Genomic DNA, 14,020 nt, shown 5'->3' with positions numbered 1-14,020 from the left:
GGGTCCCTATGGGTCCCTATGGGTCTCTATGGGTCCCTATGGCTCCCTATGGGTTTTTATGGGTTCCTATGGATGTCTATGGGTATCTATGGGTCTGTATGTGTTCCTATGGTTCTGTATGTGTTCCTATGGCTCCCTATGGGTCCCTATGGGTCTCTATGGCTCCCTATGGGTCCCTATGGCTCCCTATGGGTCTGTATGGGTTCCTATGTGTCCCTATGGGTCCCTATGGGTCCCTATGGGTCTCTATGGGTCTGTATGGGTCCCTATGGGTCCCTATGGGTCTGTATGGGTTCCTATGGCTCCCTATGTCTCCCTATGGGTTTGCATAGGTTTCTATGGGTCCCTATGATTCCCTATGGGTTCCTATGGGTCTGTGGGGGTATGTATTGGTGTGTATGGGTGGGGCTGTGGGGCAGTGACCCCCCGGCGCCCCCCAGCTGTGGGAGGACAAGGAGGGGAAGAAGCGGATGAACAAAAACAACGCGAAGGCGCTGAGCACTCTGCGCCAGAAGATCCGGAAGCACAACCGCGACTACGAGGGGCTCATCAGCGCATACAGACAGGTGGGGGGCGGATATGGGGGGAGATATGGGGCTTACGGGGCGTGGGGGGGGGTTATGGGGGGGTTTGGGGGGGTTATGGGGGGGTTATGGGGGGGATATGGGGGGATATATGGGGCTTAGGGGGCGTGGGGGGGGGATATGGGGGGGTTATGGGGGGTTATGGCGGGATATGGGGGGGTTAGGGGGGCATATAGGGGGGTTATGGGGGGATATGGGGTCATTATGGGGGGATATGGGGGGGTGGGGGGCGGATATGGGGGGATATATGGGGCTTACGGGGCGTGGGGGGGGCTATGGGGGGGTTATGGGGAGGATATGGGGGGGATAGGGGGGGGATTGGGGGGATATGGGGAGGATATGGGGGGATATATGGGGCTTACGGGGCGTGGGGGGGGCTATGGGGGGGATATGGGGGGGTTACGGGGGGTTATGGGGGGACATGGGGGGGTTATGAGGGAATATGGGGGGATATGGGGTCATTATGGGGGGATATGGGGGGATATGGGGGGGTTATGGGGGGATATGGGGTCATTATGGGGGGATATGGGGGGGTATAGGGGGGATATGGGGGGTTATGGGGGGATGTGGGGTCATTATAGGGGGATATGGGGGGGTGTGGGGGGATTATGGGGGGATGTGGGGTCATTATGGGGGGATATGGGGGGATATGGGGCGGTTATGGGGGGATATGGGGTCATAATGGGGGGATATGGGGTCATTTTGGGGGGATATGGGGGGGTATGGGTGGTTAGAGGGGGATTTTGGGGGATATGGGGGCATATGGGGGGGTTATGGGGGGATATGGGGGGGTTATGGGGGGATATGGGGTCATTATGGGGGGATATGGGGGGATATGGGGGGGTGGGGGGCGGATATGGTGCGGTGTGGGGCTTAGGGGGCGTGGGGGGGGCTATGGGGGGGTTATGGGGGGGTTATGGGGGGATATGGGGGGGATATGGGGGGATATGGGGTCATTATAGGGAAATATGGGGGGTATGGGGGGGTTAGATGGGATATGGGAGGGATATGGGGGGGTGTGGGGGGGATATGGGGTCATTATGGGGGGATGTGGGGTCATTATAGGGGGATATGGGGGGATATGGGGGGGATAGGGGGGTATAGGGGGGAATTGGGGGGGTATGGGGGGGTTATGGGGGCATATGGCGTGGTTATTGGGGGATGTGGGGTCATTATAGGGGGATATGGGGGGGTATGGGGGGATATGGGGGATTAGGGGGGCATATAGGGGGTTATGGGGGGATATGGGGTGGTTATGGGGGGGTTAGGGGGGATATCGGGTGGTGTGGGGGGGATATGGGGGGGTTATGGGGGATATGGGGTGGTTATGGGGGGATATCGGGGGTTAGGGGGGGATATGGGGGGTTAGAGGGGGATATGGGGGGGTTAGGGGGGGTTATGGGGGGATATGGGGCTTAGGGGGCGTGGGGGGGGGTTATGGGGGGGTTTGGGGGGGATATGGGGGATATGGGGGGTTATGGCGGGGTTAGGGGGGCATATAGGGGGGTTATGGGGGGATATGGGGGGGTGGGGGGCGGATATGGGGGGATATATGGGGCTTAGGGGGCGTGGGGGGGGGTTATGGGGGGGTTATGGGGGGGTTATGGGGGGATATGGGGTCATTATGGGGGGATATGGGGGGGTATAGAGGGGATATGGGGGGGTATAGGGGGGATATGGGGGGTCATGGGGGGATATGGGGTCATTATGGGGGGATATGGGGTGGTTGTGGGGGGATATGGGGGGTTAGGGGGGGATATGGGGTGGTTACGGGGGGATATGGGGTGGTTATGGGGTTATGGGGTCATTATGGGGGGATATGGGGGGGTTTGGGGGGGTATGGGGTGGTTATGGGGGGATATGGGGGGTTATGGGGGGCTATGGGGGTTATGGGGAGTTAGGGGGGGATATGGGGCACTGTGGGGTGCTATGGGGCAGCAATGTTGTGCTATGGGGCAGCTGTGGGGAGGTGTGGGGCACTGTGTGATGCTCTGGGGCAGCTGTGGGGCGGTGTGGGGCACTGTGTGATGCTATGGGGCAGGTATGGGGCACTGTGGGGTGCTCTGGGGCAGCTGCGTTGTGCTGTGGGGCAGCTGTGGGGGCGGTGTGGGGCAGCCCCATAGTGTGGCTGTTGTGTGCCCCACAGAACCCCGAGCAGTCGGCGGATGAGGATGAGGAGAAGAAGAGCCGAGACTCCGAGGGTGAGTGGGGGGCGCTGTGGGGCAGCTGTGGGGCAGCCCCATAGATGGGCGCTGTGAAGCAGCCCCATAGATGGTGGCTGTGGGGCAGCCGCATAGATGGGTGCTGTGGGGCAGCTGTGGGGCAGCCCCAGAGATGGGCGCTGTGGGGCAGCCCCATAGATGGTGACTGCGGGGCAGCTGTGGGGCAGCCCCATAGATGGGCAATGTGGGGCAGCCCCAGAGATGGGCGCTGTGGGGCAGCTGTGGGGCAGCCCCATAGATGGGCAATGTGGGGCAGCCCCATAGATGGGTGATGTGGGGCAGCCCCAGAGATGGGCGCTGTGGGGCAGCTGTGGGGCAGCCCCATAGATGGGCGCGGTGGGGCAGCTGTGGGGCAGCCTCATAGATGGGCGCTGTGGGGCAGCCGCATAGATGGGTGCTGTGGGGCAGCTGTGGGGCAGCCCCAGAGATGGTGGCTGTGGGGCAGCCCCATAGATGGGTGCTGTGGGGCAGCTGTGGGGCAGCCCCAGAGATGGGCGCTGTGGGGCAGCTGTGGGGCAGCCCCATAGATGGGTGATATGGGGCAGCCCCATAGATCAGCGCTGTGGGGCAGCTGTGGGGCAGCCCCATAGATGAGCAATGTGGGGCAGCTCTGTAGATGGGGACTGTGGGGCAGCCCCATAGATGGGCGCTGTGGGGCAGCCCCATAGATGGTGACTGTGGGGCAGCTGTGGGGCAGCCCCATAGATCAGTATTCTGGGGCAGCTCAAAGATGGGCGCTGTGGGGCAGCTGTGGGGCAGCCCCATAGATGGGTGCGGTGGAGCAGCTGTGGGGCAGCCCCATAGATGGGCGCTGTGGGGCAGCTGTGGGGCAGCCCCATAGATGGACGCGGTGGGGCAGCTGTGGGGCAGCCCCATAGATGGGCGCTGTGGGGCAGCTGTGGGGCAGCCCCATAGATGGGCGCGGTGGGGCAGCTGTGGGGCAGCCCCATAGATGGGCGCTGTGGGGCAGCCCCAGAGATCGGCGCTGTGGGGCAGCTGTGGGGCAGCCCCATAGATGGGCGCTGTGGGGCAGCTCTGGGGCAGCCCCATGGATCAGCGCTGTGGGACAGCCCCATAGATGGGCGCTGTGGGGCAGCCCCATAGATGGGCGCTGTGGGGCAGCTGTAGGTCACTGTGGGTCTCTATGGGACTGTGTGGCATTTCTATGGGTCGCTGTGGGTCTCTGTGGGTCTCTGTGTGTTCCTATGGGTCACTGTGGGTCCCTATGTGTCCCTATGGGTCTCTATGGGTCCGTATGTGTCCCTATGGGTCCCTGTGGGTCGCTATGGGTCGCTGTGGGTCCCTATGAGTCCCTATGGGTCCATATGTGTCCCTGTGGGTCCCTATGGGTCCCTATGGGTTGCTATGGGTCGCTGTGTGTCCCTGTGGGGCGCTATGGGTCGCTGTGGGTCCCCATGGGTCGCTATGGGTCTCTACGTTTCTCTGTGGGTCCCTATGGGTCACTGTGTGTCCCTATGGGTCCCTATGGGGCGCTATGGGTCACTGTGGGTCCCAATGGGGCGCTATGGGTCTCTGTGGGTCACTGTGGGTCCCTACGTGTCCCTGTGGGTCCGTATGTGGGTCGCTATGGGTCGCTGTGGGTCTGTATGGGTCCCTATGTGTCCCTATGGGTCTCTATGGGTCCGTATGTGTCCCTATGGGTCCCTTTGGGTCCCTATGGGGCGCTATGGGGCGCTGTTTGTCTCTGTGGGTTCCTTATGGGTTGCTGTGGGTCCCTATGGGTCACTGTGGGCCCCTATGGGTCCATATGTATCCCTATGGGTCCGTATGTGTCCCTATGGGTCCGTATGGGTTCCTATGGGTCCCTGTGGGTCGCTATGGGTCGCTGTGGGGTCTCTATGGGGTCTCTATGGGTCGCTGTGGGTTCCTATGTGTCCCTATGGGTCCGTATGGGTCCGTATGTGTCCCTATGGGTCCCTATGTGTCCCTATGGGTCCGTATGTGGGTCGCTATGGGTCACTGTGGGTCTGTATGGGTCCCTATGTGTCCCTATGGGTTCCTATGGGTCCGTATGGGTTCCTATGGGTCCCTGTGGGGCGCTATGGGTCGCTGGGGGTCCGTATGTGGGTCGCTATGGGTCGCTGTGGGTCCCAATGGGGCGCTATGGGTCGCTGTGGGTCCCTATGTGTACCTATGGGTCCCTATGGGTCCCTATGGGTCCGTATGTGTTCCTGTGGGTCCCTGTGTGTCCCTATGGGTCCCTATGGGTCCGTATGGGTTCCTATGGGTCCCTGTGGGTCGCTATGGGTCGCTGTGGGGTCTCTATGGGGTCTCTATGGGTCTCTGTGGGTTCCTATGTGTCCCTATGGGTCCCTATGGGTCCCTATGGGTCCGTATGTGTTCCTGTGGGTCCCTGTGTGTCCCTATGGGTCCCTATGGGTCCGTATGGGTTCCTATGGGTCCCTGTGGGTCGCTATGGGTCGCTGTGGGGTCTCTATGGGGTCTCTATGGGTCTCTGTGGGTTCCTATGTGTCCCTATGGGTCCCTATGGGTCCCTATGGGTCCGTATGTGTCCCTATGGGTCCCTATGGGTCCGTATGGGTTCCTATGGGTCCCTGTGGGTCGCTATGGGTCACTGTGGGTCCCTATGTGTCCCTATGGGTCCGTATGTGGGTCGCTATGGGTCACTGTGGGTCTGTATGGGTCCCTATGTGTCCCTATGGGTCCCTATGGGTCCCTGTGTGTCCCTATGGGTCCCTATGGGTCCGTATGGGTTCCTATGGGTCCCTGTGGGTCGCTATGGGTCGCTGTGGGGTCTCTATGGGGTCTCTATGGGTCTCTGTGGGTTCCTATGTGTCCCTATGGGTCCCTATGGGTCTGTATGTGGGTCGCTATGGGTCCCTGTGGGTCGCTATGGGTCGCTATGGGTCTGTATGTGGGTCGCTATGGGTCGCTGTGGGTCCCAATGGGGCGCTATGGGTCGCTGTGGGTCCCTATGTGTCCTTATGGCTCTGTATGTGTCCCTATGGGGCGCTATGGGTCGCTGTGGGTCCCCATGGGTCGCTATGGGTCTCTACGTTTCTCTGTGGGTCCCTATGGGTCACTGTGCGTCCATATGGGTCCCTATGGGTCCCTATGGGGCGCTATGAAGCGCTGTGTGTCCCTGTGGGTCGCTATGGGTCGCTGTGGGTCCCTATGTGTACCTATGGGTCCCTATGGCTCCCTTTGGGTCCGTATGTGTCCCTGTGGGTCCCTGTGTGTCCCTATGGGTCCCTATGGGTCCGTATGGGTTCCTATGGGTCCCTGTGGGTCGCTATGGGTCGCTGTGGGGTCTCTATGGGGTCTCTATGGGTCTCTGTGGGTTCCTATGTGTCCCTATGGGTCCCTATGGGTCCCTATGGGTCCGTATGTGTCCCTATGGGTCCCTATGGGTCCGTATGGGTTCCTATGGGTCCCTGTGGGTCGCTATGGGTCACTGTGGGTCCCTATGTGTCCCTATGGGTCCGTATGTGGGTCGCTATGGGTCCCTTTGGGTCCGTATGTGTCCCTATGTGTCCCTATGGGTCCCTATGGGTCCCTATGGGTCCCTATGGGTCGCTGTGGGTCCGTATGTGGGTCGCTATGGGTCGCTGTGGGTCCCGCAGGCTCTTCCAGCTCGGAGGATGAGGACGACGATGGGGTCGGCGCCGCCGCTTTCCTGAAGAAGAAGGATGGGGGGCGGCCAAAACGAACCGAGGTGGGGGGCACTTGGGGGGCAGGGGGCGCTTGGGGGGCAGGGCAGTCAGTTGGGGGGCAGGGGGCGCTTGGGGGGCAGGGGGGGGCACTTGGGGGGCAGGGGGCGCTTGGGGGGCAGGGCAGTCAGTTGGGGGGCAGGGGGTGCTTGGGGGGCGGGGGGGGCACTTGGGGGGCAGGGGGTGCTTGGGGGGCAGGGCGGTCAGTTGGGGGGCAGGGGGCGCTTGGGGGGCAGGGGGGGGCACTTGGGGGGCAGGGGGCGCTTGGGGGGCAGGGCAGTCAGTTGGGGGGCAGGGGGTGCTTGGGGGGCAGGGCAGTCAGTTGGGGGGCAGGGGGTGCTTGGGGGGCAGGGGGGGGCACTTGGGGGGCAGGGGGTGCTTGGGGGGCAGGGCAGTCAGTTGGGGGGCAGGGGGTGCTTGGGGGGCAGGGGGGGGCACTTGGGGGGCAGGGGGTGCTTGGGGGGCAGGGCAGTCAGTTGGGGGGCAGGGGGCGCTTGGGGGGCAGGGGGGGGCACTTGGGGGGCAGGGGGTGCTTGGGGGGCAGGGCAGTCAGTTGGGGGGCAGGGGGGGGCACTTGGGGGGCAGGGGGTGCTTGGGGGGCAGGGCAGTCAGTTGGGGGGCAGGGGGGGGCACTTGGGGGGCAGGGGGTGCTTGGGGGGCAGGGCAGTCAGTTGGGGGGCAGGGGGTGCTTGGGGGGCGCTTGGGGGGCAGAGGGTGCTTGGGGTCTGGGGGCATTTGGGGGGGCAGTTGGAGGGCAGGGGGGGCACTTGGGGGGTGGGGGGTGCTTGGGGGGCAGCTGCGTGGTACTTGGGGGGCAGGGGGGGCAATTGGGGGGTGTGGGGGGCACTTGGGGGGCGGCAGGGGGGCACTTGGGGGTAGGGGGGGCACTTGGGGGGCAGGGGGCGCTTGGGGGTAGGGGGGTACTTGGGGGTCAGGGGTGCAGGGGGGGCAGCTGGGGGTGCTTGGGGGGTGGAGGGGGCACTTGGGGGTTGTGGGGGGGCAGGAGGTGCTTGGGGGGCAGGGCGGTCAGTTGGGGGGCAGGGGGTGCTTGGGGGGTACTCGGGGGGCAGGGGGCGCTTGGGGGGGCAGTTGGAGGGCAGGGGGGCACTTGGGGGGCAGGGGGCACTTGGGGGGCAGAGGGGGCACTTGGGGGGCAGAGGGGGCACTTGGGGGGCAGCTGGGTGGCACTTGGGGGGCAGTTGGGGGGCAGCTGGGGGTGCTTGGGGGGCACTGGGGGGCAGGGGGGCACTTGGGGGGCAGGGGGCACTTGGGGGGCAGCTGGGGGGGGCACTTGGGGGGCAGGGGGGGCAGCTGGGGGTGCTTGGGGGGCACTGGGGGGCAGGGGTGCACTTGGGGGGCAGCTGTGGGGGGCAGTTGGGGGGCAGGGGGCACTTGGGGGGCAGGGGTGCACTTGGGGGGCAGCTGAGGGGGGCAGTTGGGGGGCAGTTGGGGGGCAGGGGGGGTAGCTGGGGGTGCTTGGGGGGCACTTTGGGGGCCGGGGGGGGTACTTGGGGGGCAGGGGGCGCTTGGGGGGCTGGGGACATTTGGGGGGGCAGTTGGGGGGCAGGAGGGGCAGCTGGGGGTGCTTGGGGGGCAGTTGTGGGGCGGCTGAGGGGGCACTTGGGGGGCGGGGGAGTACTTGGGGGGCAGGGGGGGTACTTGGGGGGCAGGGGGCGCTTGGGGTGTTATGAGATGGCTTATGGGGTCCCTATGGGTCATTATGGGGCCCCTATGGGTCATTATGGGATGGCTGTGGGGTTCTGATGGGGTCCCTATGGGTTATTATGGGATGGCTGTGGGGTTCTGATGGGGTCCCAATGGGTCATTATGGGATCCCAATGGGTCATTATGGGATCCCAATGGGTCATTATGGGGCCCCTATGGGTTATTGTGGGACCCCGATGGACTATTATGGGATGGCTGTGGGGTCCTGATGGGGTCCCTATGGGTCATTATGGGATCCCAATGGGTCATTATGGGTTCCCTATGGGTTATTGTGGGACCCCGATGGACTATTATGGGATGGCTGTGGGGTCCTGATGGGGTGGGCGTGGCCTTATTATGGGATGGCTGTGGGGTTCTTATGGGGTCCCTATGGGTCACTATTGGCCCCTATGGGTTATTAGGGGATGGCTGTGGGGTTCTTATGGGGTCCCAATGGGTCACTGTGGGGCCCGTATGGGTTCTTATGGACCCCAGTGGCCTTATTATGGGATGGCCGTGGGGTTCTTACGGGGTCCCAATGGGTCATTGTGGGACCCTATGGGTTATTATGGGATCCAAATGGACTATTATGGGATGGCTGTGGGGTTCTTATGGGGTCCCTATGGGTTATTATGGGATGGCTGTGGGGTTCTTATGGGGTCCCAATGGGTCATTATGGGCCCCTATGGGTCATTATGGGTTCCCAATGGGTCATTATGGGCCCCCTATGGGTTATTATGGGATGGCTGTGGGGTTGTTATGGGGTCCCAATGGGTCATTATGGGATCCCAATGGGTCATTATGGGTTCGCTATGGGTTATTGTGGGACCCCGATGGACTATTATGGGATGGCTGTGGGGTTCTTATGGGGCCCCTATGGGTTATTATGGGATCCCAATGGATCACTATGGGGTCCCAATGGGTCACTGTGGAGCCCGTATGGGTTCTTATGGACCCCAGTGGCCTTATTATGGGATGGCCGTGGGGTTCTTATGGGGTCCCAATGGGTCATTGTGGGACCCTATGGGTTATTATGGGATCCAAATGGACTATTATGGGATGGCTGTGGGGTTCTTATGGGGTCCCTATGGGTTATTATGGGATGGCTGTGGGGTTCTTATGGGGTCCCAATGGGTCATTATGGGCCCCTATGGGTCATTATGGGTTCCCAATGGGTCATTATGGGCCCCCTATGGGTTATTATGGGATGGCTGTGGGGTTCTTATGGGGTCCCAATGGGTCAATATGGGATCCCAATGGGTCACTTATGGGGCCCCTATGGGATATTATGGGATGGCTGTGGGGTCCTGATGGGGTGGGCGTGGCCTTATTATGGGATGGCCGCAGGACTCGGAGGACTCGGAGGCGTCGGACTCGGAGGAATGGGGCTCTTCGGGCTCCGGGACGGATTCGGAGTCGGATGAGGAGGAGGGAAAATACACTTCGCTGGCATCCAAATTCCTCAAGAAGTCCGTGCCCCACGGCTGCCCCATAGCTGCCCCATAGCTGCCCCATAGCTGCCCCATAGATAGCCCATAGAGAGCCCATAGAGAGCCAGTAGCTGCCCCATAGCTGCCCCATAGATAGCCCATAGAGAGCCCATAGCTGCCCCATAGCTGCCCCATAGCTGCCCCATAGCTACCCCATAGAGACCCCATATCTGCCCCATGGCTGCCCCATAAGTGCCCCATAAGTGCCCCACGGCTGCCCCATAGCTGCCCCATAAGTGCCCCATGGATAGCCCATAGAGAGCCCATAGCTGCCCCATAGAGAGCCCATAGCTGCCCCATAGATAGCCCATAGTTGCCCCATAGCTGCCCCATAAGTGCCCCATAGATAGCCCATAGCTGCCCCATAGCTGCCCCATAGCTACCCCATAGAGACCCCATATCTGCCCCATGGCTGCCCCATAAGTGCCCCATAAGTGCCCCACGGCTGCCCCATAGCTACCCCATAGCTGCCCCATAGATAGCCCATAGAGAGCCCATAGAGAGTCCATAGAGATCCCATAGCTGCCCCATAGCTGCCCCATAGCTACCCCATAGAGACCCCATATCTGCCCCATGGCTGCCCCATAAGTGCCCCATAAGTGCCCCACGGCTGCCCCATAGCTGCCCCATAAGTGCCCCATAGATAGCCCATAGAGAGCCCATAGCTGCCCCATAGAGAGCCCATAGCTGCCCCATAGATAGCCCATAGCTGCCCCACAGCTGCCCCATGAGTGCCCCATAGCTGCCCCATAGATAGCCCATAGAGAGCCCATAGCTGCCCCATAGATACCCCATAGCTGCCCCGTAGAGACCCTGTAGAGAGCCCATAGAGAGCCCATAGCTGCCCCATAGAGACCCAGTAGCTGCCCCATAGCTGCCCCATAGAGTCCCCATAGCTGCCCCATAGCTGCCCCATAAGTGCCCCATAGCTGCCCCATAGAGAGCCCATAGAGAGCCCATAGCTGCCCCATAGAGAGCCCATAGCTGCCCCATAGCTGCCCCATAGCTGCCCCATGAGTGCCCCATAGCTGCCCCATAGAGAGCCCATAGCGGCCCCATAGAGAGCCCATAGTTGCCCCATAGAGACCCTGTAGAGAGTCCATAGAGAGCCCATAGAGAGCCCATAGCTGCCCCATAGAGACCCAGTAGCTGCCCCATAGCTGCCCCATAGAGTCCCCATAGCTGCCCCATAGCTGCCCCATAAGTGCCTCATAGCTGCCCCATAGAGAGCCCATAGCTGCCCCATAGGGACCCTGTAGAGAGCCCATAGAGATCCCATAGAGAGCCCATAGAGAGCCCATAGCTGCCCCATAGCTGCCCCATAGAGTCCCCATAGCTGCCCTATAGATACCCCATAGAGAGCCCATAGAGAGCCCATAGCTGCCCCATAGAGAGCCCATAGTTGCCCCATAGAGACCCTGTAGAGAGCCCATAGAGATCCCATAGAGAGCCCATAGAGAGCCCATAGAGAGCCCATAGCTGCCCCATGGCTGCCCCATAGCTGCCCCATAGATACCCCATAGAGAGCCCATAGAGAGCCCATAGCTGCCCCACAGCTGCCCCACGGCTGCCCCATAGCTGCCCCATAAGTGCCCCATAGATAGCCCATAGAGAGCCCATAGCTGCCCCATAGCTGCCCCATAGTCCCCCCTATCCACCCCATAGTCCCCCATATCCACCCCATCCTACCCCGTCCTGCCCCATAAGTGCCTCCTTCTGCCCCATACTCCCCCCATCCACCCCATAGCCCCCCCTATCCGCGTCGTCCTGCCCCATAAGTGCCCCCTTCGCCCCCTTCTGCCCCATATCCCCCCCATCCTCCCCCCATCCGCCCCTTCTGCCCCATAAGTGCCCCCTTCGCCCCCTTCTGCCCCATGTCCACCCCATAGTCCCCCATATCTGCCCCGTAGTCCCCCCTATCCGCCCCATCCTGCCCCATAAGTGCCCCCTTGGCCCCCTTCTGCCCCATATCCCCCCCATAGTCCCCCCTATCCGCCCCTCGTGCCCCATAAGTGCCCCCTTCGCCCCCTTCTGCCCCATATCCACCCCATATTCCCCCTTATCCACTGCATACTCCCCCCTTCTGCCCCATATCCCCCCATACTCCCCCCTATCTGCCCCATCCTCCCCCCTCGTGCCCCATAAGTGCCCCCTTCGCCCCCTTCTGCCCCATATCCACCCCATAGTCCCCCATATCTGCCCCGTAGTCCCCCCTATCCGCCCCGTCCTGCCCCATAAGTGCCCCCTTGGCCCCCTTCTGCCCCATATCCGCCCCATAGTCCCCCCTATCCACCCCTCGTGCCCCATAAGTGCCCCCTTGGCCCCCTTCTGCCCCTTTTCCCCCCCATAGTCTCCCCTATCCGCCCCGTCCTGCCCCATAAGTGCCCCCTTGGCCCCCTTCTCCCCCATAGTCCCCCATATCCACCCCATAGTCCCCCATATCTGCCCCGTAGTCCCCCCTATCTGCCCCATCCTGCCCCATAAGTGCCCCCTTCGCCCCCTTCTGCCCCATATCCCCCCCATCCTCCCCCCATCCACCCCTTCTGCCCCATAAGTGCCCCCTTGGCCCCCTTCTGCCCCATATCCACCCCATAGTCCCCCATATCTGCCCCGTAGTCCCCCCTATCCACCCCATCCTGCCCCATAAGTGCCCCCTTGGCCACCTTCTGCCCCATATCCGCCCCATCCTCCCCCCTATCCGCCCCATCCTGCCCCATAAGTGCCCCCTTGGCCCCCTTCTGCCCCATATCCTCCCCATCCTCCCCCCTATCCGCCCCTTCTGCCCCATAAGTACCCCCTTGGCCCCCTTCTGCCCCCTATCCACCCCATAGTCCTTCCTATCCGCCCCATCCTCCCCCCTCCTGCCCCATAAGTGCCCCCTTCTGCCCCATCCTCCCCCCTATCCGCCCCTCGTGCCCCATAAGTGCCCCCTTCACCCCCTTCTGCCCTATATCTGCCCCATAGTCCCCCATATCCACCCCATCCTCCCCTTTCTGCCCCATAAGTGCCCCCTTCGCCCCCATAGTCCCCCATATCTGCCCCCTATCCGCCCCTCGTGCCCCATAAGTGCCCCCTTGGCCCCCTTATGCCCCATATCCCCCCCATAGTCCCCCCTATCCGCCCCGTCCTGCCCCATAAGGGCCCCCTTGGCCCCCTTTTCCCCCATAGTCCCCCATATCTGCCCCGTAGTCCCCCCTATCCGCCCCATCCTGCCCCATAAGTGCCCCCTTCGCCCCCTTCGGTGCCCCCCAACGGCCTTTTGCGCCCCCCAACCCCGCAGGGAGGAGGAGAAGAGGGGCGGAGAGCGGCGCCGGGAGGAGAGGAGGAAAAAACCCCACAGACGGAGCCAACGCTGCGAGGAGGAGGAGGAGGAGGAAGGAGAGTGGGAGAGGGTCCGGGGGGGCGCCCCCCTCATGAAGGTATGGGGCTATGGGGCGGCTATGGGGCAGTTGTGGGGCTGGGGGGTGGGGTTATGGGGCTATGGGGTGGGGTTATGGGGAGGAGGAGGAGGAGGAGGAAGGAGAGTGGGAGAGGGTCCGGGGGGGCGCCCCCCTTATGAAGGTATGGGGCTATGGGGCAGCTATGGGGCTGGTGTTTGGCTATGGGGCTGGGGGGTGGGGCTATGGGGCGGCTATGGGGTTATGGGGTGGGGTTATGGGGCGGAGGAGGAGGAGGAAGGAGAGTGGGAGAGGGTCCGGGGGGGCGCCCCCCTCATGAAGGTATGGGGCGGCTATGGGGCAGTTGTGGGGCTGGGGGTTGGCTATGGGGCGGTTGTGGGGCTGGGGGGTGGGTGTGGGGTGCGGTTATGGGGTGGGTTATGGGGTTATGGGGAGGAGGAGGAGGAGGAAGGAGAGTGGGAGAGGGTCCGGGGGGGCGCCCCCCTCATGAAGGTATGGGGCTATGGGGCGGCTATGGGGCAGCTGTGGGGCTGGGGGGGGGGGGTTATGGGGCTACGAAGTGGCTATGGGGTTATGGGGTGGGGTTATGGGGAGGAGGAGGAGGAGGAGGAGGAGGAAGGAGAGTGGGAGAGGGTCCGGGGGGGCGCCCCCCTCATGAAGGTATGGGGCGGCTATGGGGCTGGGGGTTGGCTATGGGGCGGCTGTGGGGCTGTGGGGTGGAGTTATGGGGCTATGGGGTGGGGTTATGGGGAGGAGGAGGAGGAGGAGGAAGGAGAGTGGGAGAGGGTCCGCGGGGGCGCCCCCCTCATGAAGGTATGGGGCTATGGGGCGGCTATGGGGCAGCTGTGGGGCTGGGGGTTGGCTATGGGGCGGTTGTGGGGCTGGGGGGTGGGTGTGGGGTGGGGTTATGGGGCTATGGGGTGGGGTTAT

General features: G+C 62.9%; 1 protein-coding gene across 1 annotated transcript in view; it reads left to right on the top strand.

Annotated features, from left to right (window-relative positions):
• Window positions 1-454: 454 nt before the first annotated feature.
• LOC121108960 (eukaryotic translation initiation factor 3 subunit C-like) overlaps window positions 455-14,020 on the top strand; it is a 28,831-nt gene continuing 15,265 nt past the window's right edge. Inside the window, exons 1-5 of the mRNA XM_040657318.2 lie at window positions 455-566; window positions 2,731-2,785; window positions 6,412-6,503; window positions 9,550-9,671; window positions 12,973-13,111. Coding sequence (XP_040513252.1) covers window positions 471-566; window positions 2,731-2,785; window positions 6,412-6,503; window positions 9,550-9,671; window positions 12,973-13,111 — 504 coding nt within the window. The 5' untranslated portion in view covers window positions 455-470. The remainder of the gene's footprint in view (window positions 567-2,730; window positions 2,786-6,411; window positions 6,504-9,549; window positions 9,672-12,972; window positions 13,112-14,020) is intronic.

The sequence above is a fragment of the Gallus gallus genome, unplaced genomic scaffold (assembly GCF_016699485.2).
Source record: "Gallus gallus isolate bGalGal1 unplaced genomic scaffold, bGalGal1.mat.broiler.GRCg7b scaffold_119, whole genome shotgun sequence".
Lineage (NCBI taxonomy): Eukaryota > Metazoa > Chordata > Aves > Galliformes > Phasianidae > Gallus > Gallus gallus.
Note: the sequence above shows the minus strand (reverse complement) of the source record. Positions and strands in the feature narration are given on the sequence as shown.